Genomic DNA, 27,976 nt, shown 5'->3' with positions numbered 1-27,976 from the left:
AACACCCCGGGCAGGGGGAATATCCCCTGGGAAGGGGCTGGCAGGCCGGCTGCGGAGCGGGCCGCCCGCAGCCCCACAGCGAGTCACTTCCCGGAGCAGCAGCGCTGCTCCAGTCCATTCCCAGGCACGGGCTGCTATTTTTAGACCTGCCTTTTTTTCTTTTTTCTTTTAATTTTTTTTCCCTTGGTTTCGTTCAGCGCTGCCCTGGAAGGCCTGGGGAGAGAGGAAAACACTGATCCCTGGGGCGGGAAGCTGCGTGGGAGGGCTCTGGAGAGCCCCAGCGCGGGGTCAGCGAGCCGGGCCATGGGGAGCCGTGAGGCGCAGCAGGGAGAGCCCCTGGCTCCAGGATGGAGATTCCCACCGGGACGAGCAGCCCCTGGCTCCTGCCCGGAGATTCCCACCGGGACGAGCAGGCCCCGGCCCGGACCTGCATTCCCAGCGCCGCCTCAGCAGGTACAGATAAGGCACAGGAAGGCTGGAGCAGGGCAGGCGCACAGGGAATGCTCCAGCCATGGGGAATGTTTGCCTTCTATGGAGATCTCCTTCTGCACTGCTGGCACGGAGGAGAGGCCTCAGCCTGCACAGGCGCTGGGAGGGGGAACAAAAACATCCAGAAGAGCTCAGGGCTGCCCTGGCAGAGGCCTCCGGCAGAGCTTCACAGCACCAGCCCCCCTCGGCACATGCCCATCCAGGCAGGGCTTGCCCTGCTCCCTGCAGGATAGGGAAGAGCCCAGCTCCTGCTCAGCTGCATCCCAAACCAGCCCGCATCCTTCCAGCCTGGGAAACGGGAGCAGGGAGGGGCCAGGCCAGCCCTGAAGCAACCCACACCATTCCCACAAGAAAACACCCAAGACCACAGAAAAAGTCACAGCAGCCTCTGGGTATATATATTTTTTTTTGGTTGCATTTCATATATTATCCAGTTTCACATTCTCATAGGATCAGCAATTATAGAGCAACTTATTCTCAAATCTTTTAATACAAGCGAGACAGCCATGGTCAGATAATACTTAAAGCACTTCAATACCAAGCAATAAGATGCTAAAACAAAAATTGCACAATTTCTTGTTTACTATGCCTGACTGAATCATTGGTACAGAAGACAACCCTTCTTTTTCAAGCTTTTAACTAAACATTAACTTATCTTACAGGATTACAATTTCTCTTTAATAATAATAATAATTAATTGCACACAAACACACAAGAAATTCTTTATGATGCATAAATATTTCCTTATTACACATGGTACAAAAATACTCGTACTTTTTTTTTTTGTTCGGTATTCCCATAAGGATGGCTGATTATTTGGCAAGACTGGATGCTCTCCAATCAGAAGAATGTGGGGAAAAAAAAGAGGTTAGAAATTTTACAGCTGTTCTATATATAGAAGTTTGAAGAAGGAAAAAAATATAATAACCCTGACTTTAAAACAAGCAGAATGGATGAGAACAAAAACCCAGTGCATCATACTTAAAAAAAAAATAAAAGGGAAAAAAAAAAGCATTTTTCAAATTTTTCTGGTCGTCCTGGGGAGGGGAGGGTGGAGGTGGAAGAAGGGGTGAGACAAGGACAGTTAGTATTTCTCAAAGCCAAGTCTTCACCGAAGCAAGAGGAAAACCTTGATGGATCAATCCGTTGGGCCAAGACCTGTTGCTAACGGTTACACAAACGCTAGAACAAACAAACTTACACTCACACAGACACAAGTTAAGTGTTTTAATTCATGCCAGAAAACATGCAAAACCCATTTTTGCCTTTCGATTCCTTCAGCCGAGCTGCCCCCGGGGCAGGGAGAGCCTGGGGAAGCCCAGGACCTGGCCCCCGGCTGGGTTTCAGTGCAGCCGGATGGCAAAGCTCAGGCAGGGAGGAGGTCCTGGGGGTGGCCTGAGGGAGGGATGGATGGATGGAGAGAGGGTGGAGGCAGCACACAGCCCATGGCTGGGGCCGCGATGGCTTCACAGTCCAGGGAGAGGGGTGCTGGCAGCGCCGGGGGCAGCGCGGCGGGGCCAGGCGCCTTGTCCTCTGGCCACGGACCAAATCCAGAGGAGCCGGAGCCATCGTCCCTGGCACTTCCCTCTGCGGAGAGGCAGGGAGGAGGAAATCGTCCCTGGCACTTCCCTCTGCGGAGAGGCAGGGAGGAGGAAATCGTCCCTGGCACTTCCCTCTGCGGAGAGGCAGGGAGGAGGAACACAGGCCGAGGAGAGACGCTGCGGGAGAGGAGCGCGGTGAGCTGGAGCCGTGTCCTCGGCTTGGCTTGGGGGTCTCCCTGCTCCCGTTCAGGAAACCCAACCACATCCTTGGCTGGGCGTGTGGGGCTGAGCCCAGGCTCCCATCCCTCCTCCCCCCAAGAGTGCAAGGAGCCCAAGGAAGAGCAAGACAAAGACCTGACTCCCAGAGTAATGAATTACTTACTAATGAACTAACAAAACTGACGAGACTTCCATCCTTGCTGGGTAGCTTCAGAGGGAGGATACCAGCGCATCTGGAAAAGAAAGCCATGGCAGAGGTCCATGATCCAGGATTACCTCAGCCAGAGTACAAACCTTCAGCTCCTTCAAGCCATGTGCAAGGTCCACAGAGCAAAGGTGTCTCCAGCAGGGGACAGGAGGCTCAGGGTGAGCTCCAAATACTGCTTGAACAGCTCTACCCTCAGCCAGCCAAAGGAGGCATCTCTTTTAAGATGCCACACAAGACCACACATTAAAACCAGACAACCTCTACAGGACATGTTTGGGGGAAGAAGTGGCTCATCCACTACAGCAGATGCCCACGGAGTTTTCCAAGCCCAAACTCTGCTACCAGGAGTGGCTCCAGGCAAACCACACCATGGGAAGAACTTGGAAGAGCTGCAAACCAGCAAGACTTGGAGGCTTCCCCAGCAGGTGCTCGCTGGCACATCTATTTCTCAGACCTGCTCCTTGCCAAGGAAAGGGCTGGATGGAGACCTAACAAGCAAACAAGGCACAGTAGCTGAACAGACACTTTCCAGCCCCTTAGGGGACACAGTGAGCTGGCAACACCCAGCCCCACAGCCTGGGACATCCAGATGATCCCATCTGGTCAGCAGGGCCAGTGTGTCTGGCTGGGCTGCAACAGCAGCTCCCTGCCTGACAGCAGCAGGAGACAAGCCCATGCCACTTGACTGAGCACAGATCCAGCAGCAGGAGCAGCAACTGGAACTTGGTCCTGCTGCTGGAGCACAGCAGCCACCCCCCACTCCTCCCTCCCCAGCTGCCAGGAGAGAAGCACAGCCTCAGCACGTTCAGGGCTCTGGGAACCAGCACAGTGATGGACTTGGTTCTAAGATGGGAAGAAAAGTGGCAGAAAACCCCCCCAGAAAACTCCCCCTGTCCCATTCATGCTGGCACAGCTGCTCCCTCACCCAAACAAGCCTGGCTGGATGCTCCTCTCCCAGGGATGTGCAGAGATGTGCAGCAGACTGCCACAACCTCAGCACTGCTGCCTGCAGCAGCCAGAGGCACTGTGGCTGCAGTGCCAGGAGCTGCAGCCACACGAGCTATGGACCTTGAGTCCCCCTCCAGGAGATGGCTCCTAAATGAACCCTGCCAGGCAGCAGCAGCTCTGTCCCCACAGGAGCCTCTCATCAGCTCAGAACAAGGCCAGTTTGGACAAGACTTGAACAACCTGCTCTAGTGCAAGATGTCCCTGCATGGGGTTGGAATGGGATTGGTTTAAGGTCCCTTCCAACTTGAACCATTCCATGGTTCCATAATCTGGTGGACTCTTGCCAGACACCTTCACAAGGCAAGTGGGTGCCACTGAATCAGCTCCCAGCTGGCCCCACACCTCACTTCATGGCACAGCATCCCAGTCAGTCCATGGGAATCAAGGGCATGGATGTTACCAAGACCCTCCTCCCCAGGGAGGGGTCCCACCTAGTGCCACACCAAAGTGCCACTCTTAGAGTCTTTTCACTTCTCCTTCAGCCTGGGAGAGGGACCTTTCCTGCGCAGCCAGGGCCACCATTCTGTGCACAGATGCCACCCAGAAAGGCCTGGCATGGGCAGCAGCACCACTGACAGCTTACAGGGCCCCCACAGCAGCTGCCAGAGCAAGGACAGGGGTTTCTTGTCCCCTGTCACCAGGAGGTGCTTGCTCAGCAGAGCCACATCTCCTCTGCAGCCGAACTGTCCTCGCTGGCCAGTGTCTCCCACTCTACACCCCTCCCCTCGACAGCTGGAAGCAGTTTCCTCCAGCCCAGCAGTAACAGGAAACTCCCCCTTCCTTCACAAGGCTGTGAGTGCTTAACCCTGAGAGCTGCCTCCACCCCACGCAGCCCCGGCCAGGCCATACAGGAGCCAGCACAGCCCAGCCTGGTGGCCTCCATCCCGGCCTCAGAGCCACCTTCTGGCCCACCTGCAGAGCTCAGCACCTCCACTTTGAACAGAAATCCCATTTTTCTCTTAAAACACACACTGTTCATAGCTCTGGTGCTAATAAACCATCACTGCAATGGACCACCCCTCCTTGCCTTCCTCCTGCAGCTCTGCAATGCTCACACACCAAACCCACCCAGTGTGGCCCCACAGGCCACCAGCCCAGCCCTGCATTCACTGGAGCCCCACAGGAGCTGCTACAGATGTGACAATCTGGGTACAACCCAAGGCCCTGACGTGCTGGCAGGGTGAGGGAATGGCCTGCCAGGCCTTTCAGCCTACAGAAGGATAAAGGGCTTGATGGGATCAGGCAGGAACTCAGTAGGAGGGAGGTTCCCAAAGGCAGCAGAAAACACTGGAAGCAGCAGATAGCCAAGAGGACACTCTCTAGGCACCTGCTAAGGCAGTTTTCTCTTCACACCCCACAAAATTCTACATCTGTCAAGGAGGAAACTGAGAACTAATAGGGATGTTCAGCACTGGGTGAGGAAAGCAGAGCAAGAGAGGCTTTTACTGGAAGAGACTTTGTTGTTTCTGGAGAGGCATTAGCTCACAATTGGAAAGGAGTCTGGTCACACCACCAAGACATCTCCTGTTCACAGGGATGAGGCAGCCACTGCTGGCCAACTGCTGCAGCCTCATGCTGCTGCCTTCAACATCTGTCCCAGAAACAGCTGGAGAGGAGAAATGTGTGCCTCTGCCTGCCACCTCCCAGAGGCCAGGAACCTCTCCCTTCCTGCAGCACAACACCAGCAGCTGCCTAAAAGTCACAATGAAATTATAAATGGGGCAGAGAAACAGCTCATCAGAGCTTCACTCTCCCCGTCAAAACCTCCTCCCCGTTGCCCTCAGAATTTAAGTATCCAATTGTCCACCATCCTCAGGGAGAGCAAATCCTTCAGAAGAGGGGAAGCAAGGACACAGGTCCCTCCTCAGAGCACCTTTGGCTTGGAGGACCTGCCTTTCCTCCTCAGTTACCTCTTGGTCTGCAGCCAGCCCCAGCACCTTAGAGCTCTGACCTATCTCTAGCTGGAATGATCCCCAGGGACCACTCCCGGTGCAGGCAGGCACAAAGCACTCCCTGTGCTCCTGGGAGCTGGTAGGGTCCAGCTAACACATCCAAGAGCTGCATCTTGCTGCCAAGCTGCTCAAGTGCAGAGCAGCACTGCAGGGCTGTGAGCCCTGGGCAGCCCCTGCTGAGCAGCGAGAGCTGCTCTGCTCCCTCTGGAAACACAGCCCATGGAATGTGCCCCAGGCAGGTGAGGACAGGCAGCACAGGCACCACCTCACCTGTGTGGGGGCACAATGAGGTGTGGGACCAGAGCAGCTCAGGTTCTGGAACCAGATGCAGTGGGATCGAGCCCGTGCATCTCCCCAAGCAGCTCTGGGGAGGGAGAGCTGGAGGATCAGCACACCATCCCACACCAGGGCAAGGAACACGTGGGACAGGGCAGGCACTGATTCATCCTCTCAGGAACATTCTAACAGGCATGCATCCATCCATCAGTCCAACACCTTGCACCCCTATGGCTCAGGGAGACACACCCCTCTCTGAGACTGCAGCAAACAAGCATTTCCTCTTTTACAGCAAGTTGGGTTGTTTTCTTTTGGATTGAGCCAGCCATGGAGAGCTACTGTTGGCCACAAGTCTCTTCTGATGGCCCATCAGTCCCACCACTTAGCCAGGACAGCTGCTCAGGAGCATCCTCTGCTTGGAGGATGCTCAGAACTTCTCCTGCCTGCTTTTCCCTGGCTAGGAGGGAACTGCTGGCTTGGGGCTGCTTGGCCAGCTATGCCACCTCTAAGTCACTGGAAATTAGAAAGTTACCACAAGCATGAACATCTTGAACAAGAGGCTTCACATCTCTGGGAAGCATGGAGCTTGCCCAGAGAGAAATAATCCTGGGAAGTCCCTACACAACAGCACCAACAGGCAACAAGTTATTAGGGACAGAAAATTCATCCTGTCTCCAGTCTAGGGTGGGTCTGTCAGCTTAGCTGCAAGGCAAAGGGGGTTTGGAACCAACCTCTGCTTTCATCAGTGGGATCAGCCTCAACCCAGCACCAGGAAGTCCCAAGGTCCTTCCAGACTCTTGCACAACCACACAGCTATGATCCAGGACTGCTCCCTCTACCCACCACTCACTCTGACAGGTCCCAGAACCAGAGACCCACCTCTGCCATCTCCTCAAGGTCTCCAGTAGATGCTTCAAGGGAACCTTGGGCAGCCCCCTCCCAAAAAGATTGGCATCTCTATGCCCTCAGGCCTTGACCTGGCTGACTGCCTTGGAAACACCTACCAGGGACTCCAGGCACCCAACACATCAGCTGTGTCCCCAGCAACACCACGTGGCCATGTTTTTATGAGACAATCCTGCGTCCAACCTGCTTCCCATGGCAAGTCCTGCCCAGAGCACACCTCATGGGTGCTGCCACAGCTGGAAGCATCTCTGCAAAAGAGTTCTAGAAGCATGAATAGCCCTGGCATCCCCTCCTGCCCACTCATAGCCTGGTTTAGAGGCACCCCAAAACCAGTGGCTCCACCTCAGAGACACAATGCAGCCCAACTCCATCCTACCAGCAATGGGTGGACTTGTCTACCAGGACCAAGCAGAACAAGACAAGCTGTACCATTGCCTCTACGCCTGTGTCAAGCTTTTCACATTTTACCAGGAGGGAAAATTATAACTCTGCGTGTCTTCGCACCTCAGAGTTTTCTAAGGGCAAAGGTAGACCTGGGCCCTCATCTTTGGTGGCTTCTTTTCTTATCATCACTTCCACAGAGAGAGGAAAAGGTCTGCTCAGAACCACTGCTGGAGAACTGAACCAGGGCTCATTTCCTTCAGTCAAACACCAACCATCCCCCTGCCAACCAGTCCCAGACCCTTCCCTCTTCCCAAGCTCCCATCTCCTACACCACACAGCCCTCTCTCCCAGGGCTGCTGATTCCCTCCGTTACAGCTCACACAACCTGTGTGCTGCCTGTGATTTCAGGCTGCAAGAGAGAAGTCAAGCTCCAGGTAGGAACTGGCTCCATTTCCATTACCAGAGAGGAAAGCAGTGAGATTAGACCCACGATTGGGGCAGGGTCTGTCCCGGTATGCGGATCTGGAACAAAGTGACCGGCAAGTGCTGTTGTCTAAGGTGCCCACTAAAATTTAGTCGTGTGCTATCAACTACCACGTCACTCACCTCCCCCACCGTGTGCAGGAGTGAGGTCAAGGTGTATTTCTGGTTGCCCTCGAAGGGTCAAGGTTGGGGAGAAACCAGGTTTGTTTCAGGCCGAGTGGCAGGGTGGTCTCTGCCCCAGCTCAACCGGGCTGCTCCCCTCCCAGGGGCAGGGCCTGGCCGAGCCTGGCTCAGCTGGGAGGAGCTGATGTAAGATGGTGCCATGCTGTGTGCGCCATGTCATGTGCTGCCAAGTTGGAGATGTGGGTTAGAAAGAAGGCCTGGCATCTCATTCCCCAGGCTCTGGTGGGTGGGTAGCGTGAGGCCCATGCACTGGGTTGCCAAGGAGATACGGGCTACAGAGATGGGCAGAAGCTTGCAAATCCCACAGTGCACCTTGGAGGAGAGATGGTTACCTTACCAGTCTTTCCAGACGTGGCTGCCATCATGCTTAACACTTCTAGGAATGGAGCTGTAGTACAGCCACTCCACTAGCTGCAATAAGGCATCACTAGGGCGTCCCATCTCCAGGGACAGCTCTGAGCTTCGGGGCTAGCCTGCGCTGGCATCATGGCTGGAGTTCACTAGGGACATCAAAGGAGGGATTTGAGAGAGGGTGGGAGGGAGGGAAGGCAGATGGGGCAATCTTAAAGTCAGCAGAGTCCCCAGCAGGGCAGGGTCAGGCTACAGTCACAGCTGCAGCAGCCTGGTGCCCGCCCGGAGCATCACCAAGGCATGGACGGGCCAGGAGCAGCAGCCATCGGCTGGGAGTGGCTTACCAAGGGTTCCCGAGGCCAGGCCAGCCTCTCACCACCTCCTGCCCCTCATCCCTCCTGCCAGCCCTCTGGGCAGCTCTTCAGGAGGCCAGGCCAGGCCACCTCCTCTCCCCGTTGCTGAACTCAGCTCTGCAAGAACACGAGCCCTTCAGGTTTAAATCTCTTGCGACAAGATCTTGGTTTAGCTACATGCTCCAGCTTCTTGCCTGCCTCAAGGTTGATCACTGTGGAGCTGCTACAGCTCTGGCCATCCCCATGGATGCCCTCCAGCCAACACCAGTCCACCAGGAGGAAGAACTGTGGCTGTTCTGGGGAATAACCCATAAGCCCACCACATGAGTGAGCCAGCCCCTCCCAGTGAGGGCAGAGGGCTCAGCACACGGGGACTAAGGGCACAGCTTTCAGCCCAGTTTGTGAGCAAAAGTCATCTCCCTGTTGTGCTCCACCCTCAGCTCTGCAAGGGACAGGGCTCCAGCCCAGAGCTGCCAGCAGGAGTAATGTTTAACCCCACTAAATTTTATTGGTAACATATCCTGTGCCAGGACATGCCCCTGCAGGGTCAGCACCGGCTCAGCACAGCCAGGAGCGGCTGGAACTGCCCAGCAGCCTCTCTGCAAAAGAGCTGGGTCCAGGCACAGCCTGGAGGGGCTGCACTGGCTCCCTAAGGCTTGAGCCCATCACCACCCATGCACCCCCTTGGGCAGGGAGCTCTACCTACACAAGGAGCTCCTCAGGTCTTCTGATGAGGCCAGACAACCTCTTTGGAAACCAGGAGCTCACTAGCTGGAGGGCAGGAACTGAGACCCCAAAGGGAAAAGATGTAGCTGGAGCCCTCCTTAATACCCTCCACTCTACAAGAGCAGAGTCTTCTCCCCAACTTTGCACCATAAAGTTTGCATGTCTAACCCTCACACTCAGGGTCCCTATACAGCCACCAGTGCAGTAAAAGTTTCACCTCCCTCAACCACCTCAGACAGGCCAGAGGGGTTTATTTTTCCTGGTCCTCCCTTCCAGGGACAATTCAGCCTTACACACACAAGGGGCAGGAAGACACTTCTCTCCTGGGCCACTGAGGAGCACAGCACAGCCTTGTAGTTGTGGGCACCACCACCAACTTCTGGAAAACACCAGCAAGCACAACCTTCCTAGTGAAGAAGCAGCTTGGCTCTGGAGGTCCTTGGAAGAACATTCCAGTGCTCCTCCTGGTCCTGTGCTGAACCCCTATGTACTTCTCCCTATCCCTCTGGAGCTTCAGCCCAACAACAGCTCACCTGTAGAAGGGCAGAAGCAGGAGAGATGTGCAGGTGTGAGAGGGGCAGGACAGAGGACAGGAGTCTGCATCCACTCCACATGGCATTTGGGAAGCAAGCTTGGCTTGAAGCTGGGCAGTTACCATCACAAAGCTTGCAGGAAGCAACAGGATGCTCAAGGGCCAACACAGCTCACTGCCAGCCGGGATGGCAAGGTGAGAGGACACAGCTCCTCCTGCTCTCCATTTAAGCAGGGAAGAGTAGGAGTTAACAGCCTGCCTGGCAGGGCAGGGAGCAGAGGTTAAGCCCCAATGCTCAGTCCCACTGCCCCGTCTCCCACAGCACCACTACGGGAGCAGACACAGAAGCAGGCAGAGCACAGCTGGCTGGGCACACTGAGCAGGGCAGGGACAGGGCTTCCAGCTTCTCCTGGACAAGTGCTTCAACCCAAGCACCTTAACTTGGAAGTAGGACACTGCTACTCTGTTTTGACTTTCCCTTTGCATGTTCATGGTTTCAGGGTTTATGTGATCTCTGTACATTAAAGCATCTGTGTCAGAGCAGTACAGGCATCCCTACATCCTCAGCTGTCAGCAAGCAAACCTGGGGACACCAGGCAGCTGCACTTCCAGAGGCTCCTGCATGGAATGACTCTCCTCACTAGCCTGTACCGAGGGTGGCTAACACCCTGCTCCATTACAATTCCTCACTCTGACAAGGCTCTAGTCACTTATCTCCTGCAGGACAAACACTTCCAAAGCTGGAGGAGGGTGAGTCATTAGGCTGAGTCCCTCAATTTAGCACGGGGCTAAGCCTGTTGCTTTGCTGTGACTTGGGATGACATTTCATAGGCATGTTATGTACAGGAAGTGTTTCCTCCCAGCAGTCCCTCAGTGTAGTTCTCTGGCCACGGGGAGCAACAGGACCAGCCAGAAATGGAGCCCTGACTTCCTCCCACTGGCCTGCCCCTTGCAGGAAAGCAGGGTCAGAAACCACCAGCAGCTCTGCCTGCTCTGGGCTGCAGACCCCTCCTGGGGCTGCCCCGCAGCCGGAGCAGCTCTGCCCAGGAGCCAAGGTGCAGAGGCCAGGGTGGAACCGGCCAAGCGGAGCCCGCGGGCACGGGAGCACCGCGGCGGGCAGACAGGAGGGCCCAGCCCCGCACGGGAGGTGGGAGCGACTCACCTGAGCGTGAAGAGCGGCGGCCGCGGCAGCCGCGGCCGGGTAGGTGAAGGCGGCGTGGGGGATGGCAGGGGTCAGCTCCGTGGTGTACAGGGGGTAGGGAGCCCACGCTTCCGGCGACGCTGGGATGAGAGCCGCTCCAGTCAGGTCATCTAGACAGCAGGGGGACACAAGGGGACAGCGTCCCAGCACTGGCCCCAGCAGCCTGCTTTGGGGACAGGCTCTGGATGCCCCACCCCAGGCTAAAGCTTTGCGCTGCCGTCTTGATCAGGTATAAAATCTGTGTGCACGGCTGCTGCTCCAGCCTCCCAACCTCGACAGGAGAGCCCAGGAATGTGTCACATTACAGCCCTATGTGGGCTTTGGACACTGGTCCACACAGGCAGCAGAAGGTGGTGCCACAGGATGCAGGACAGGGGACAGGGGGCTCAGAGCCACATTACAGGCCACCCCATAAGCCTCAGCAGGGCTATTCAACTCACCAGGCTGCGCAGAAGGTGATGGCACAGGACTCATCCTTTATGCTCACATTTAGGGATGCTTTAAAAGATTTATAGTATCACTTGAGCTACCAAACCCAACTTTCATGTCTCAACAGTTCTGTGTTGCCCAGCTGCCTGTTACTCTCCTGTGGCTCCAACATCCTGCTGGCCTCCCTCCCCCTGGCAGATCTCAGGCAGAGCAGAGGTGGGGCTGGGCTCTTTCCATTGTGGCAGCATTCACAGATTGTGCATCTCTCAGGTTGGAGCCATGACCTCCAAGCCCCTCCCAGCATACTCACAGGGGTCCCGTGCAATGAAATGTGCACCCAAGGCAGGGTGGATGTTGGTGGGGTTCGGTGTGGCCATCAGCTTGCTCTTGGCCATCTTTGTGTTGGCTTTGGCGAACTCTAACCGCAAGGTCTGGGGGTTCTCGGGGTCGAAGCGGATGCCCTATCACAGGAGAGAGCACAGGGGTTTCTCAGAGGTGAAGCTCCAGCCCAAGCACAGGCTGTGGTTATTCATGGAGCAAAGGCCAACTGAGGAGCCAAGGCCACCACACTGCAGTCACGTGCCCAGATTTTCCTCACCTCACTGCTACAGTCAAGTTCCCACGTGCTTTTATTTTTACATTTATCTGGCCAGGACTAACATTAGATCCAGGACCACTGTTTCCAACATGAGGGACACAGTTCTGCTCCTTATGTGCAGTTCATCAACCACTACAGCAGGGATGGATATCAACATGGATATCCATCCCTGTTGATATCCTGATATCAGGAACGGTCTGTCTGCTGAAGCTGGGGTAACTGTCTATACTGGAGCTGGAATTACCCCCATCTGTGTGGGAGCTCCCATCTACACCTTCTGCCAGCCTCGGCAGAGGCACTAGAAGGTGTCAAAAAGCCCAAGGCAAGGCCTACAGCACAGCAGAACCATGCCTTGCTGACCAGATCCCACCAACACTCCTGCAGGATGGGGATCATTTTGGGTGTCCTTTCCATGCTGACCATCCTCAAGATATTTTATGGAGTCACAGCAGGTCCCCACACCCTCAGAGATGTCTTCCAGTGGTCAAAAACCACATAGAGACAGCTTGCATCCATTTGCCCAGGCTGATGTCAGCCTTGAACAGCCCTCCTGCCTCCCTGGTGGGATGCTGCAGGACCATTTCACTCCCACAGTCCAGGGCACAGCTGGTAGAGGAGCCTGGCCTGTCTCTGCCCTCAGCTCAGGGTCCAGCAAGGCACGTGGCCCCCAGCCCCTTCAGCCCCCAGCACTCTGGGTACTCACATTCAAGGCGTTCTTGGCTGCTTCAGCGCCAGCCCGGCTGTCAAAGGTCACAAAACCCACTGGCTGAAAGAAACAACACCCATTTCAGTTTGGAAGAGTCTTCCAGCTCCTCAGGTTGCCTTGCCACCCCAGACAACCAGCAGAAGAGAGCATCCTAAGCTGCACAGGGGCTTCAAACAGAGTTGGGGTCATTGGCTCAAGATTCCTGCTCTGCATCTGCTCCCACCACAAATGCTTTGGTGTTCTTACATGTGGGGACACTGCTCACCCTGACAAGCCCCCAGCATGGCTACCCCTGCCTTGATCAGCATGGGAGAGGGGAAGGCTGATGGCAGCACCAGGTTTGGGGCTGAAGCCTCAGGGCTCACCCAGGGCAGCAGGAGAAGACATTCAGAACATGCTGGGTCAGTAGAATCCCATTGTGCAATTGGTGCTGGCCCAGACAGTGCTTTACACAGTCAAATGGGATCTCCCCCCTCTCCCCTCCCGCCATGTCCAGTTTGATAGCAAAAGCCAAAAACACACAGGAGGTACCTGCTTTGAAGTCAGCTTGATCAGTGACCCCTCATAACCCTGCAGGAGAGAAGAAAGCAAGTCAGTGTCAGGCTCCTGAGCAGGCCATGCTCCAACCAAGACACAACATGACAGCTCCAGGAGCTCCTGCAGCACCAAGCCCTCCACAGGGCAGGGCCACAGTAGGAACAGGGACAATAACACTTCTTTTCCACCAGTAGAGAAGACTGGGGAAAGAGCACTTATTTTAGCTCTTCCATCCGGGCCCTTTGGGAAGGAATCCCATTTTCTAGCTCTTCATCCAGCTACAAAGATGAGTACCCTGCCCTGGCTAGTGCCTGGAGAAAGGAGAGCACCCTCCCTGTGCTAGAGGAGTGCAGACAAGGGAACCCCACTTGCCCTCGGTGGTTATTAGAGAAGGATGGAGAGTTTGGGGGATGAGGAGACATCCTCAAGGAAGGGCTGGTGCAGCTGAGCAGCAGGGCTGACCAAGCAGGTTTCATCAAGCTTAGAGACAGCAGGATTCCAATGGCAGGCTCCAGCTGGAGGTTCCCAGTTGAGCACAAGTCATGGCATCCCGTGCTGGCTTCAGGGTCCCATGTCATCCCTACCTCCCCTGACAGACCTTTGGTGCCAGGGCATCCACAAAACAGCATCTGTCCCTCCAAAAACCAGATCTGAAGATGTTCTTACCTTGAATGGTCGGAAGAGAAGGTAGAGCTCTCTGGGTTTGATATCCACAGGAAGGCCACTGACAAACAGCGTCCGTACCTAGGGGAGAGGCCAACCAGCTGTACTGACAGGAGATGTGTGGTGCCCAAGCAGGAGCACAGAGCACAGCTCAGAAGTGCACTAAGAACAGGACACCTCACATCAAAGGTCCACTAACCCTTCCCTGCATTAGGGAAGTGTTGTCCAGGATAAAACATACCCAGCCCTTTGACCTCCACCTCAGAGGATTGATGCCTTTACAAAAATTCAGTCCCTGGCATCATGGCCTGGGTTGATGAAGGCATGGACACCAGCCCCACAGCCTGAGAGGACCTTGATGGGTTAACTAGCAAAGACCACACACTGCCACAAGAACTAATTTGACACATCCCTAAGGTCCAGAAGGGAACAGTACAAAGCCCAGTTCTCTCCAGATCTTTCTACAGATCACATGCTAGATCTCCCCTCCTCAACCTACCCTGGCACTTTAATTCCATCACCAGTTCAAAGACAGCCCTCAATTTTGAGAAACACCTCACTGCCCCACTTGGAGCTCTTGACTTCTGCAACAGCCCCAGAACATCACTGCAGGAAGATTTCTTGGGCCCATCCCAGCTCCTTCCCCAGCACACCTCAGACCCTTCAGAAGTTGCTCCCAAACCCCCTCTCAGAGCAGTTATTCTGCTGTGCCCAGCCAAGAGCAGCTCTGCTGGGCCAAGCCCCTGTAGCCACCTGCTCTTCCCAGGCCGTTCAAGTCATGGACCAAGTCCAAACACACTCATGTCAAAGCAAAAAACACAGTGCCAGGGGAGGATTTCAATAGATAATCCATTAAAATTATAGATAATAGTTCACTTGAATAACCAGGAAAAGAACGTGCTGAAGGCTCATGGCCTGGGAGAACTCTGCTCAAGAGACTCATCAAGAGCACCTTCTCCCTGCACACTGGCTGGCAGACCAATTCCATAGGGAGCAGCATGATGAAGCTGCAGAGGCTTCTTGTAAATCAGCTGGAAAGGGAAGTTATGCACAACCAAAGTCATGAAGACACTTGTCATTATTAACAAGGAGCAGGAGCCCCAGGCCAGAGCTCATCTCCTGGCCTGCTTCCAGCACAGAGTGACCCCATTATGTTTGCAGGGCAGGAGGGCTCTGCTCCCTGGTTTGCTTTGCTCAGCCATTTCCCCTTCTCCAGACAGAGTGGGCTGTGTCCAAAACCACTTTTACCAACATATGCTTGCCCTGCTCCTTGGCTGGAGGCAGAGCTGGAAACACAGGAGCCCCTGCCTCTGTAATTCTTTGGGGGCAGCCAGATAGAGACTCCACCACACAGGGAAGTTTCTCTTACATACATGAAAACTCACCTCTTTGAGCTCCTGTGCCCAGGACAGTCCTGCCAAGGCAGAAAAATGCCACTCCCAGGGAAAAGCCCCTCAGGATGAACAGTGACTGTGAAAGGCTTGGGGTGCTCCTGCTCTCCTGTGCATGCTGAGACTAAGGGCTGCCACTGTCCCCCACTAGACTAGTGTGAGGAGCCCTTCTCTGGCCCAGCACAGCTCAGGAGCAGAACCAGAGCACCCTTCCCATCCCCTCCCCTGACCCTTCAACATGGATGGCTGTACCACACACTCCTGCTCTGCCCTGCCTTGGGAAGCAGGATGCCATGTGGAGCACTCCAGGAATACTTTCCAAGGCCAGGCTCAGTCTGACAGGCTCCCCAACCATCCCACCCCACATCTGGCACTTTAAGGCACCTCTCCAAGGCCACCCCATGCCTGGACAGAGAGGACAATGCCACTGTTTCGTGGCTTGCTGGCTGCCTCCAAGACCTCAGCCCTTGCACTCCAGCACGAGCTCCACAGAGCACTCGCAGTGTGCTCCCAAAAGACCCACGGCCATCTCTTGCAGGGGAGGACTGCAGAGTGTGGTGGCACACATGTGCCTCAGCCATGTGAAAGCATTGTCCCTTTTCAATATTTCAGGATCCAAGTGCTCTCACAGCCCCCAGAATGGATTTTTCTTCCGAGCAGACAGAAATCCACATCCCTGTTGGGTCTCTAAATGGCCCCGTGACGCGTCACTTGGTAAGTCCTTGCGACAGGCGTGACAGGATGGAAGATGCCTGGTGGCTCAGGGAAGGGGGAGCCAGGGCTGGAGCTCTCACATCAGCCTGAGCACAGCGAGGCAGGTGCCCAGGAAAGCTCTTTGTCAGAGGTAACAGGCTCCCAGTGCCAGCCCCATAAGGACAGGAGCAAGAAATCTCCTCTCGCTGCCCAGAAGTTTCCTTTTGGCCTCTAAGTCCTGTTTGTCACCATCCACAGCATTGAAAAGGCATTGGAAGCCAAGCCACAGCCCCCAGCAAGGGCTACCATTGCTCCAAAGCCTGGGCAATTCCAAATGCCACCAGCCAACCTCTCCAAAGAGCATCTCAAGACAAACTAAGAAAGCCCCTGCTCAGAAGAGCTTGTTGGAAGCAACAAGACCAAGCAGTTAGTTTTACCAGATCTCTGCAATCCAGCACATCCATAAGTGATCTAGAGAAGGGTAAGGAAAGAGGGAGCCCAAGTTATTCAGTGAAGGGAGGGTGAGGCTGGTGAGAGACATCTCAGCCAGATGTCTGAGCAATATTTTTAAGGGACAGAGTGAGCTAAGCCAGAGAGAGCTCACTTTCAACACCAGGAATAAAGCAAAGGAGATTTAGGTTACCCCACAGGAGAAAAGCAGGAGGCAGCTCACCAGTCTGAGCCTCTTGTGCACTGTGGACAACCTGGTCCAGCCTCTTCCCCTGCTCCCAAAAGAGAGGAAGCTGTAGATGAGGGCAACAGGATCCAGACAAGCATTTTCCAGTGGATTAACCAAAGTGGGACTCTCCAGTCAGCCCAAGTCCTGCAGGCTTTGAGACTACCTCCAGCAGTACCACCCAGGGCTGACAAATCCAGGCATGCAGCTCTCATACTCAACATGCCACAACAGGATAACTTCTGCTAAAACATGCCCTACTTCAAGTCCATGCCACCCAACACCAAATCCAGCCTCCCCACAGTGCATCTGGAAAAGGCACAGGACAAAAACCACCAAACCAAACCACCATCAAAAACATCCAGCCAGGGCTGGATCAGGAACTGCCTGGGCTAAACTACATGTCCAAACTCCAGCAAGAGCAGATCTCCAGGAATGCCATGTTCTTCTGCTCATTCTTAGGCTCTGATGCAAGTGAGAGCAGTCACATCCCACCCAGGACTGATCTGAACTGGACACATGGGCATGGGGAGAAGCAGGACAGGGAACAGCTCTCACCTAGGATAGCCCAGCAGAGTCACACTGCTGTAGGCCCTGCAGAAAACATCCTCCCTTCCCCATCCCTGCCCCTCTGGGGATGTCCCCAGCCCAAACACCTGATAAAGATGGAGGAGAGCCACGGAAAACAGGATTCCTGCCAGGAGGGACAAGACCATCTAGGCCATCTCTAGAGAGGGAGGATCCCAGCATAGCTTCCCACGCAGGGGGAGGAGGGACATGGACAAACCACTTAGCCCTGAGTTCTCAGTGCCAGTCCTTGCACAGCTGCATCTCCCCAGACAGACACACACCTCGGGCCAGCCCAGCCAGGAGCTCCACACCAAGGCTGTAAAGGAGGCAAGCACAGCACCTGCCTTGTGCTGCCACAGCCTCAGAGCTGCCAGGAGACAAGCACAGCTCCCACAGCTGTTTGGGGTAAGAGCTCTCAAAAGAGAGCTCCGAGCTGTTCTGCAGCCCAGAAAGGGTTATGTCAGAAGTGTCTGATGCAAGGGCACAGGTACCCACCCCCCAAGGCTGCAGTGACTGGGGATGTTTTGTTAGAAGACTGCTCTGAATCCTCCTCCCAGAGCCAGCAAGGCCAACCCTCCCCTTTGGAGAGATCAGCCCTTTAACTCCATCACCCACAGCACAGCTTGGGCCACTCCAGCCCCCAAAACTGGCCTGGTCCTGGATCCATACTTCCAGCACCTGCAGCACAGCAGTGGCTCGGAGACACCTGAGCACAGGTACAGCAGGAATGTGCACTGATGCCTCCCCCACATTGTGCCCTTGGACATTCCCCTCTCCAGGAAGCCACTCCAGCCTCGTGCCAGTTTTTCCTAGAAACGAAGGAGGAGAATATTTCCCACCATTTCCCACCAATACGTCCACTGAGCCTTCTTCCTCTGCCACCAGCCCCATGCCACCCTGCTGAGCACAGGGACAAGCTCTGCCACAGCATCCCCAAGGCACTCTGCGGTGCCAGGAGCTCTGGGATGTGCACCACAACTTTTCCCCTTGGAGAGCAGCTCAGTGGGGTGCCTGCCTGGTGTCGGGGTCCCCAGCCAGGCCAGAGGGGGACACAGCGCCCCGGTGCCGGGCACCGCGGTGCAGCCGGGGCCGCTCGAGGCGAGCGCGCTGGAATGCGGCTGCCCCGGAGCCGGGACTTATAAGGCACGGGAGCGGAATGGGGCGGCGAGCTTGCACAACAGGGCTGCGGGAGGGGAAGGCGCGGAGCCCGGCGGCGGGGCTGGAGAATGGGCCGGGATCCTGCCCTCGCTGTCCCACACGGGCCGCGGAGCGCTGCCGCTGCAAGCCGGGGCTGCTGTGGTCCTCGGCACGAAGCGCCAGGAACAGCAAGGGAGGAGAACTGGGAGAGAGAGATGTGCTCGCCTCGCAGGCAAGCGGGGCAGCCTCCACACCGCGGGGCAGAATCCCGAGAGAACGGGCTACTTCACTGCTCCGTGCCTCAGTTTCCCCTCCGCCGGTCAGAAGAGAGGTGGCAAAAGCCGGGGCTGCTGCCCTAGCAGAGCTCGGGTGTCCCCAGGCAGGACCGCACTGAGCCCCGGCAAAGGATGGGGCCAGGAGCTGCTCCAGCCCGGACAGCCAGAGCTTCCCACCCACTGGAGAGATGTTCGCCCATCCCCAGAGGGGAAAGAGGGCCTTGAACCTCCCCCAGCGCTTGAAGCAAGGCGGGCTTCAGGCATTTCCCTCCGAAAACAGCCTTTTGCACGAAAGGCACACGAGGACCAACGTCCCGCTGGCCCAGAGGAAAGAAGGCTGACCACAAGCCAGCCCAAGGGCACCAGCATTCTGTCCCCAACACCAGCACTTTGTCCCCAACACCAGCACTTTGTCCCCAAGGCTGTGGTGCTCCACACTGCTCATAGCCACAGCAGCCTCTCCCCATCACTGCTCTTCCCCCACACCAGGCAGGGGATGTCAGTGGGGCTCAGCCACCCCTGTGGTCAGGGGAGGAAGACACTCTGACAAGGGGGAAGCAGAGAGAGGCAGCAGCCCCACTCCGGGAGAGCAGGAAGCACATGGCAGCTGATAAGGCCAGGCACAACAGGACAGCACCCAAGAATAGACCTCGGCCCTGGCAGAGGAAGCGCTGCTGGTGTGGCTTTGCCATGGATGCCTGCTCCTGCTATCAAGTCCCATCACCTCTGTCTCTGCAGCCTCTCACAGAATGAGCAGAACCCAGATGGGTTTGGGCCACAACAGGAGCTCCAAGTTGATGAAACATTTGGAAAGCTCAGCCCCACAATCCCCAAGAGATTACTGTCCAGCAGGGCAGCTCCCCAGCACAGGGAGGGACTGGCTGAGCACCCTCAGGTTGCCTTCACCACCTTTCACCTTGCCAAGGGGTCCACCAAGCCAGAGGGGACAGGCACAATTGCCACAGCCAACATGTTGAAGGACACTCACATCCATGCTGGCCCTACCCACACTGAGCCCTGGGCTCCAGACACCCTCACCTGCCACTCTCTGTGTTGGGGACTCGCAGACACCTGTCACCATCAGCTGGAGCCATGGAGTTTACCTGCTGGGGACCAGCCTTTCCTGCCCACACCCAGGCACCTGGAGGCAGTGGTGGAATGGGCTTCTCCCCAGGGAGGAGACTGGCAGGAGACATGGCTCTGGAAGCAGCACCCTCACAAGAGAAGTTCTCACCTCAGATCTTTCATTGAATACACCTGTATCAGCCTCACCCCACCATATGACAATTCCTGGGCACTCTTCAGTCCCGTGCCTCCCAGGACACATCCAGAGACAGAAGAATTTCTGCTCAAATCAATCCAGTTTGGGGCAGCACCAATGGCCATGCCCCAGCCCCATGCAGATGTCAGGTACCTCCACAGCCCAACGAGCAAGCACTCCATAAAACCCAGGTGATGGAGAGCTGAAAGCTCACAGCAGCTCTTCTCTGTGGACAGCAGTTATTGGGGTGTCACCCCAACACAGAGAGACCTTTGGGACACCAGGAGGATGACAACAGGACTAAGCCAATACTGCATTAGTCTAGCTCTTAGCAAGACAGCACCACTAGACAGCAGGGCAGGGATGTGCTACCAAAATGTGGACCAAAAGTGCCAACATGAACACACAACCTTCCCTCTGGCTACTCTCTTCCATGGCCCATGTTGCACTTGAGGCCATTGTGAATTTTTTTCATTGCCCAGGTGACCCAGGGCAGCTACACATTGAGGGAGACAGAGGACTCCTGTCCTTGGAAGTAGCTGGGAAGGACACACACCTCCAGGCCAACAGCTTCTGACCCACAGACACACACCATGACTGACCACAGAGCAATGCAAGAACCTGTCACCACCTGCAGCACAGGAGGGCAGGCACCACCCCACACTGGGAGGTGAAACATTTCCACAGCTTCTCCTGGGCCGTGCAGCAGGGCTGGAGAACCTCCACAAGGGTAAGAACACCCTCTGGGCCCTCAGGTTTCCAGCCACCCCAGCACACCAGGACCCTTTGGGGCAGGGGCCAGAGATCCTTGGCAAGCCTGAAGCACTCACTCCTGCCATGCCAAGAGCAGGGTCACCTGGTGCCACCACTCCCTCCTCATCAGATGGCTGCCTGGCTTAGGCTCACACCTCAGTAGGGGCCAGGTGCAGCAGTTCCAGTGTTGGAGCTGTCCCCCACTGCCCTGCCCCTCCTCAGGTCCCTTCACAGGGCCAGGCACACAGGAGGAACTTGATTTCCATTATCCCACAGGCGCAGGAAGATGCTGAGTGTTGTAGTGGGGTCCAACCACCTCACTTCTCCAGCCATGCCACAGGGAAGCTTCAAGCTGAAGCCTTTATTTCAGGCAGAGCTCCAGAACAGCAGCAGCATTGCTCTGTGACCCAAGCAGCAAAGTCTCCATGATTTGGCATGGCCAAGACCAGCAAACTCAAAGGACCTTTCACTTCACAACCTTCCACATTAGTTCCAGCAAGAGTCTTGAACTCCCACAGTGCCAGATCCTCAAGCAGAGCTATGAGGAAGGACAACAAAGCCTGAACTACTCTTAGCTACCTCCCAGAAATCTCAAAGGGCATCCTTGCTACTTTGGTGAGGGCAAAACAGAAACCTAGAAAAGGAACCATGGAGTTTGGCCCTTCCTAACTTCCACAGGCATCATCAAAAATCATTAATTCTGAGGCTAAGGAGGGAAAGTCCTGTTCAGCAGCTCCTCAGAGTAGCCAAGGAGGAAGACTCATTTCCGAAGCTGGGTCTCATTTAATAGCCCAGCTGGCAGGAGAAAGAAATTGCCCCATCACAGGGACTAGTTGAGTTGGGATGTCAACGCTCAAACTCATGTCTAAGAAATTCAGATTTGAAAGAGTGAGAAAGGAGAAGGAAGCTCCTTCAGAGGGTATTCACAGGACACGAGGAGATAATGGGGAGATTCCCACATCCCTCCTCCTGTCAGAGCAGCTCAGTGCTCAACTCAAGACCAAGAGGATGTCTGGGAACACATCAGTTCCCAGAACCCCTGTGTGCCTGGCGACTCCAGGGTGTCTGCTCAGCCAACAATCTGTCACTGACAGAAAGCTGCATCTAACACTTAGGGGACTTTTAGTGTGCATGAAAACAGCTCTGAGGCACCGTCCTGCTTCAGCCAGGCCAAGTGCAAGAGGATTAGCAAGTGGTGACTCTAACTACTACAGCTTCATGTTCCTCAGAGTGAAGAGCAGCATCAGAGGAGACATTTGACTCCAGAACTCACACTAACCTTATTTGTTTGCAGCTGTAGAGCTGGAATCCACACATGCACGAGGTATCTAGGTCCACTCAAGCAGAGATTACAGAAGTCAAGAGATGCCTGGCACCAGTCCATGAAGTGCTACAGCACATAACACAGCCCACTCACCAGCAGCATTCCCAGGCAGTTCCGGCAGCCCTGGAGTGCAGCAGCTAAGGAAAAAGGGATGTAGGACTTGCTACTGAGGAGGTTGTCTGGAAGCCAAGAGTCTTCTGCCTCTCTAACACCGAGTTTTCTAACCCACAGCCTTCCATGGACCAACAGGGAAGATCACAGAATTACATAATGATTTGGTTTAAAAGAGACCTTAAAGACCATCCCATTCCACCCTTGCCATGGGCAGGGACACCTTCCACTAAACCAGGTTGCGGCAAGTCTCATCCACCTTGGCCTTGAGCACTTCCAGGAACGGGGACAGCTTCCCTGGGCAGCCTGTGCCAGGGCTTCACCCTACCACATGGAAGTATTTCCTCCTAAGATGACCTTCTCTGGCAGAGCTTAGCCAGGTCCTCACCTGGGTTCTCCCAGCACAACTTCACATTTCCCACCCTCAGCAGTCTGGGATCCCCAAGCTCTACCTCAAGAGCAGCAGGCACCAGCCATGGAGCTGCAAACAGGCCCTTCAGACCAGCCAGGAGGATGCACAGGACAACCACAACTTCAGCTGCCAGTTTGAGCATCTATGCAGCCAGCTCCAGATTCCTCACACTCGTGGTAGACCTACAACTTCCCAGTGACTTCCCAGGAGAGCAAGAATTAATTTCTAGAGTAGAACCCACATGTCTGCAACGGGCACTCCAGAGAGCAGGGTGAACACACAGGGTTTTATTGCTATGCAGCCATGGACACTACACCCAGTGTCCACGAGAGCTCCTGCAGCTGCTGGAAAAAGCTCTGCCTGCCACAGGGGTGGGAGTGCAGCACCTAGGCAGCTGCCTGTCCCACACTACCCTTCGGGACTGCCAGGAGAGATGCAGCCACGCAGATTGGTGGCTGCCTGGAAAACTAAACAGAAGATAGCAGCAAGTGGGGAGGGATCGCGTTTGGGGAGGTGTCTGGTGAGGAACAGCAGGGACTGACATTAGGCCCTGTTTGTTTAACATTCCCGTTAACGACCTCGAGAGGAGCGAGAGGCATTCCTGTCCTCCGCATGTCACCAGCCAGGAAGCGGCTGCGAGATCCAGGGGCTCACAGATAAGATAAAGGGAAGGGCTGAATTTGGGAGCTTCGCCCCGCTGTATCTGGGGCACACGGCGCCCTTCTGCGAGCGCCTGGGAGGCAGCAAAGGAGGTGCACGGTGGGGGGAGTGGGGGATGGAGGAGTGTCCACAGCGCCAGGATCTGGCAGTGTTATCCATGCAGTGTGGGAAAATATTCCAGCACACCCTCCTGCATATGCTGGGACTGAAGGGTTCCACTTTGCACCGAATGTATTTATCGCTCTCTATCAAGGGGAGCTTCTGGGCAAGAATTTGGGCCCCCAGACCATGCTGGGATCCTGAACACAAGGTCACTCCTTATGCCTCCACTAGCCTCTGCAGTGAGGAGCAGCTTCTGGTCAGCCAGGAGGTACTGGAAAAACAAGGATCCAGAGTAGGCTCAAGATAGGCACCATGGAGCCCAAACTGTGCTCACACCCACAGCATTATTCCTGTTGGATTCTTGTGGAGAAAGCACTTTCTAACAGCAATCCCACCAGGGAGTGGAACGTTAGCCCCCCACCAGTCCCAGGCTAACCCAGGTGGAGGGTGTTTTGCTGCAGCCCTGGGTGCAGGGGGACAGACACACCCCGCGAGGCCATGGACCATCCAACAGGGCGGACAGACCGTGCCCCTCCCCGCACGCTCCCGGAGGCTGCACAGCAGAGAGCAGCAGCCCCTTCTGTCCAACCCCTGCACGCTCCCCAGGGATGCCATCTTTAACTCTGTTTTCCAGCCATCAAGCTCCACTCCTGGGAGGACCAGCCTCTCCAGAGGGTGAGGATTTCCTGAAACGCTCCAGCACCTGCTTTGCCAGACAACCACCCGGCAGTGGGGAACAGACTGGCTCTTGCCCAGCACCAGGAGCTCCCCTGACCACCACCTGAGGCACCAGCCCAGCTGGAGCAATCCCACTGGGATGGGATGCACCAAGTGGCACCAACCTCGGGGAGCTTTGCAGGCCAGTGAATAACTGGATTGAGGATTCACATAGAATCTTCTGCGCACACACTCACAGCCTGTGAAACCCCCAGGTACCAAACCTCCCTCCACCAGGAGCAGCACCGGGCCCCAGGTGCTCAGGCTCTCAGCCCACCCACACCAGAGCCACCCGGTGCCACTGGGACATCCCAACGCAGCATCCACATCCCATGGCATCGGCGCATCACCGATTCCACGCTGCGGACAGCATCGCTCCAGCCACCACCTGCCAATCCATTCCAGCCCATCACTCGGGTCACCCTCGCCGGGGCTGAAGCCCAGGGGACGCGACAGCCCCAAGTCAGCTGCGGCGCAGGGCCCGCGCTGCCGGTGGGTGGTGGAGCAAGCCAGGCGCCATGTTGCGGCGGCGAGAGCGCACGGAGGACAGCGAGGGGAGGGGACTGAGCACCTCCCCAGTCCTGAGGGCCAGGCGCCGAGGACTGCAGCAAAACGTTTCCAAGGCCAGGCATTTTCCAGAGCCCTCTCCAAGATGGAGGGCAGTAACCCGCTATGGCAATACCTGCTCCAGGGGTGACATCAGCCAATGGCTCCAACAGCCAAAGCGCAAACATGGAGGGCTGCAAGCTCTGGCATGTGGCTACAGACAACTGACCCTTACTAGCCTTCCCAGCCCTGAATCCAGCAGCATCCAGGCTCTGGCTTGCAGTGGCATCTGGGGGAAGGGGCTGCCAGCAGGTCAGCTCAGTCCTCCATCCACAGCCAGGCTGCCAGCACACAGGGAGCAGGACAAGGGCTCCTCCACTATTGTCCAAGTGTCTCCCTTGCAGCCCACACGGCTGGGGAATCCAGGAGCCCTCCAGCTACAGGGACGTGACAACAGGACACCATGCTCACGGGCACCGGCTGTGCTGGATGGAGCAGGGACCTGCCAGCCCTGTGCCCCGCAGGGCTACAGGGACACCGGGCTGAGCAGAAGACTCGCCCTGCCCGGTCCCAGCCCCTCCTCGGGGCGGCCCGGGGACTCCAGCACCATCACCTCCGTACTCTGCCTCCCAGAGCCTGGCCCCAGCCCGCAGCAGCCCCGGCCTCGGGGCTCCGCTTCCCCGACGAGCCGGGGGTCCTGCCCTGACACCGGGTCCTCTATTCCCCGGAAAAGGCGCCGCGCTCCTTCCCGGCTTCCCCGACGCCCCAGTGCCGCCTCCGCGGTCCCGGTCCCGCTCTGCTCCATCCCCAACGCCCCAGCCCCGGTTCCCCGACGACGCTGCGCTGCCCCCGCCGTCCCCCGGCACCCTGGCGTTCCATGCCCGCCGCCCCGTCCCTGGTCCCGACGCCGCTCCCGATTCTCCGCCGCCGTCGCGACCCAGCCCCAGCCCCGGTCCCGGTCCCGGCCCCTCGCTGTCCCGGTGCCGCTCGCAGCTCCGTGCCCAGCCCGGCGCCCACCTCCTCCTCGACGGTGCCGCCGCCGTTGGTGTGCTCGGTGTCCTTGTTGAGGTTGCTCATGGTGGGGTGCCGGGGCGAGGGTGGTGCCGGCTGCTCCGGAGCTCCGCGGGGCCGAGCCGGGGTGCCGGTGCGGTGCCGGTGCGGTGCGGGTGCGCGGGGGCGGTGCGGGGCGGTGCGGCGCTGCCCTCCCGGCTCACATACGGCGTCCCGGGACGGCGCCGCTGTTAAGGGCCGGGCCGGGCCGGGCGGAGCGGGGCCGAGCGGAGCGCAACGAGCCGCAGCTGCGGGGCCGACGCGCCCCAGCCCCAGCCGCCGCCGCTCCCGGTGCCGCCACCGCGCACCGAGCAGCGGGGCCGGGACCCGCCCGCCTGCCCCGCCCGGGGCCGCCCCCGGCCGCCGCCGCCGCCAATCCCGGCCCGGCCCGGCCCCCCGGGACCGCGGGGAGGTTTTTTTTTGTTGTTGGGCTCGAGTTATTTTAATTATTTTTTTCCCCTCCTTTCCACGAAAAACTTTGTCAACTTTGATGAACTTTCGGGTTTCGACTTTCTTAAAGGGCCCGCCGGGCTCTGATCTCGCGGCGGAGCCATGCCGTTCCCTCCGCGCATCCCCGGGACGGGGAGACGTGGCTCAGCCCCGCGGGGGTCCGAGAGCCCCGGGACGGCACCTTTGTGACCCCCGGTGAGAGCCCCGAGCCCCAGGAACAGCAGCCGTGGGAGCTCAGCACGGGGATCCTCTAACTCCGGGACAGCCGCCCTGAGCCCCAGGAGAGCAGCCCCAAATCTGCCCCGACAACATCCCCGGTCCCCCGGGACAGCAGCCCGGTTCCTCCTGCCAGGGCAGCCCCACAACCATCCTCAGGGACATCGATGTGTGCCCCGTGCAAAGCCACGTTCTTGGGCCTGGGAGGAGGAGCGGGGTTGAGGCATAGAATCAAGGAATCCATGTGTGGTGTGGGTAGGTAGGGACCTTAAATTTCATCTCGTTCAACCCTCCTGCCATGGGCAGGGACACCTTCCCCTATCCCAGCCTGCTCCAAGCCCCATCCTGGGGCTGGACCTGGCATCCATCCTGGCCTTGTACATTTCCAGGGATGGAGCAGCCACAGCTTTTCTGGGCAACCTGACCCAGGGCTTCACCACCCTCATTATCCATCTTCTTTCCTTTCTCCCTGCCCACATGGGTGCCCAGTTGGCCACATCCTAAAGCACAGCCAGCAGATGGATAACATGAGCAGAAAATGGAATACATAAACATTCGTCCATACTGCAGCCTCCTCTGTGAGGTAGAAGTGTAAAACCCCAAGAGCTTGGGTCAACCTGCCAAGTGAGAGACGTCAGGGATCTGAGCCCTGTTAACTTAACCAGCATTCCTTGTGCCCAGCCCATGCTGCTTCCCCAGCACCGAGGGCAGGTGAAAGAGGGGAAACATCAGCCCTGCCCTGCCTGGGGGTCCCACAGCCCCCCTGCACTGCAAAAGCCAAGTGTGTTCCCTGTCCCCCACTGGCCTGGCTGGAGACACCTGTGCTGCCCCCACGACACTGAATGTCACTTCAAAGTCAAACTGAGTCCACACCTGGCTCTAGTGACAGTTTCATTCCAGCAGCAGCTCAGGGATATATCGTTTTGCTCATGTGAATATTGTGGAGGGATGTGAGCCTAGCTGGGGGTAACCACAGCTGAGTTCCCACCACACTGGGTCCACTGCCCTGTTCAAGCCCCAGCCCCTGACTCCATTTGCCACCTGGCTACAGAGAGGCCCCCTGTGAAAATACAACCCCAAACCCAGCCGTGCCCGTGCACAAGCACTGCCCAGCACAGCCCAGGGCACTCAGAGCCTGGCACCAGAAAGGCAGCACAGGACACACCATCGCCGAGATGTGCCCACAGCCGAGTGCATGTGGGGCCAGGGAATTCCATCACAGGAACTAGGAGGTGTATTGGAGGGATGAAACATCCTCCTGGAGCTTTATGTTCCCCTGCTTTCTAGGTTATGGCTTTTAGCAGCAGCAGCTGTTTGCATGCAGCACAGAGGGTTTGTGTGTGGAGCCCTCGCACAGCAGCAAAGTGACCACTTCTTTTTTTAAGGCTTTGTAATGAGCTGCTAAGTCAGAGAGCCTGATCCCTGCCAGGTTCTCCATGAGGGGAGAAAACTCCCACTTTTTGACTAAAAAATCCCAATTTATTTATTTAAAATGCTGTCCTGCAGAAGGGTTTTGGAGAGACTTCACATACCAGCTCTGAGCACCACAGCGAGAGCTCCCCCAAGCCACCCCTGGAGTTCAGCACAGACAGATGCAGATCAGAGCAAGGACTTTCTCCACTCTTCAGGGATACTGCTCTTCACCATAACTTTGTCCCCAGGACGGGGGGACAGTCCCATAAGGCTGTGCAGGAATAACTCCCAGGAAGAGTGTTGCCTACCATTCCTCCAAGACTCTGAGAGAGCCCACCCTGACAAAGACCAGGAATATTTGCTTCCTGTGCTAATTGAGCAAAACCCAGTGTAACCTCCCAGCGCTTTCTCTGTGTTTAGGTTTGGTGTTTCACTTTCTACAGACTTTGAGTACAGAGCCTGAGGCAAGTGGAG

General features: G+C 56.6%; 1 protein-coding gene across 2 annotated transcripts; it reads right to left on the bottom strand.

Moving 5' to 3' along the window:
• Positions 1–865: 865 nt before the first annotated feature.
• RBPMS2 (RNA binding protein, mRNA processing factor 2) lies at positions 866–25,708 on the bottom strand. Of its 2 annotated transcripts, none has more exons than XM_064388819.1 (8): positions 25,391–25,708; positions 13,749–13,826; positions 13,077–13,115; positions 12,543–12,605; positions 11,552–11,702; positions 10,774–10,922; positions 2,413–2,482; positions 866–2,207 (listed from the first exon to the last, which is right to left on the bottom strand). In XM_064388819.1, exons 1-7 carry the CDS (start codon positions 25,448–25,450, stop codon positions 2,420–2,422), a joined length of 603 nt encoding a protein of 200 aa, XP_064244889.1. In that variant the 5' UTR covers positions 25,451–25,708; the 3' UTR covers positions 866–2,207; positions 2,413–2,419. The 2 variants fall into 2 exon arrangements, with proteins under 2 accessions (XP_064244889.1, XP_064244888.1); XM_064388818.1 differs by lacking the exon at positions 25,391–25,708 and adding an exon at positions 21,781–21,969.
• Positions 25,709–27,976: the final 2,268 nt, after the last annotated feature.

This window comes from Passer domesticus, chromosome 14, assembly GCF_036417665.1.
Source record: "Passer domesticus isolate bPasDom1 chromosome 14, bPasDom1.hap1, whole genome shotgun sequence".
Classification (NCBI taxonomy): Eukaryota; Metazoa; Chordata; class Aves; order Passeriformes; family Passeridae; genus Passer; species Passer domesticus.
Note: the sequence above shows the minus strand (reverse complement) of the source record. Positions and strands in the feature narration are given on the sequence as shown.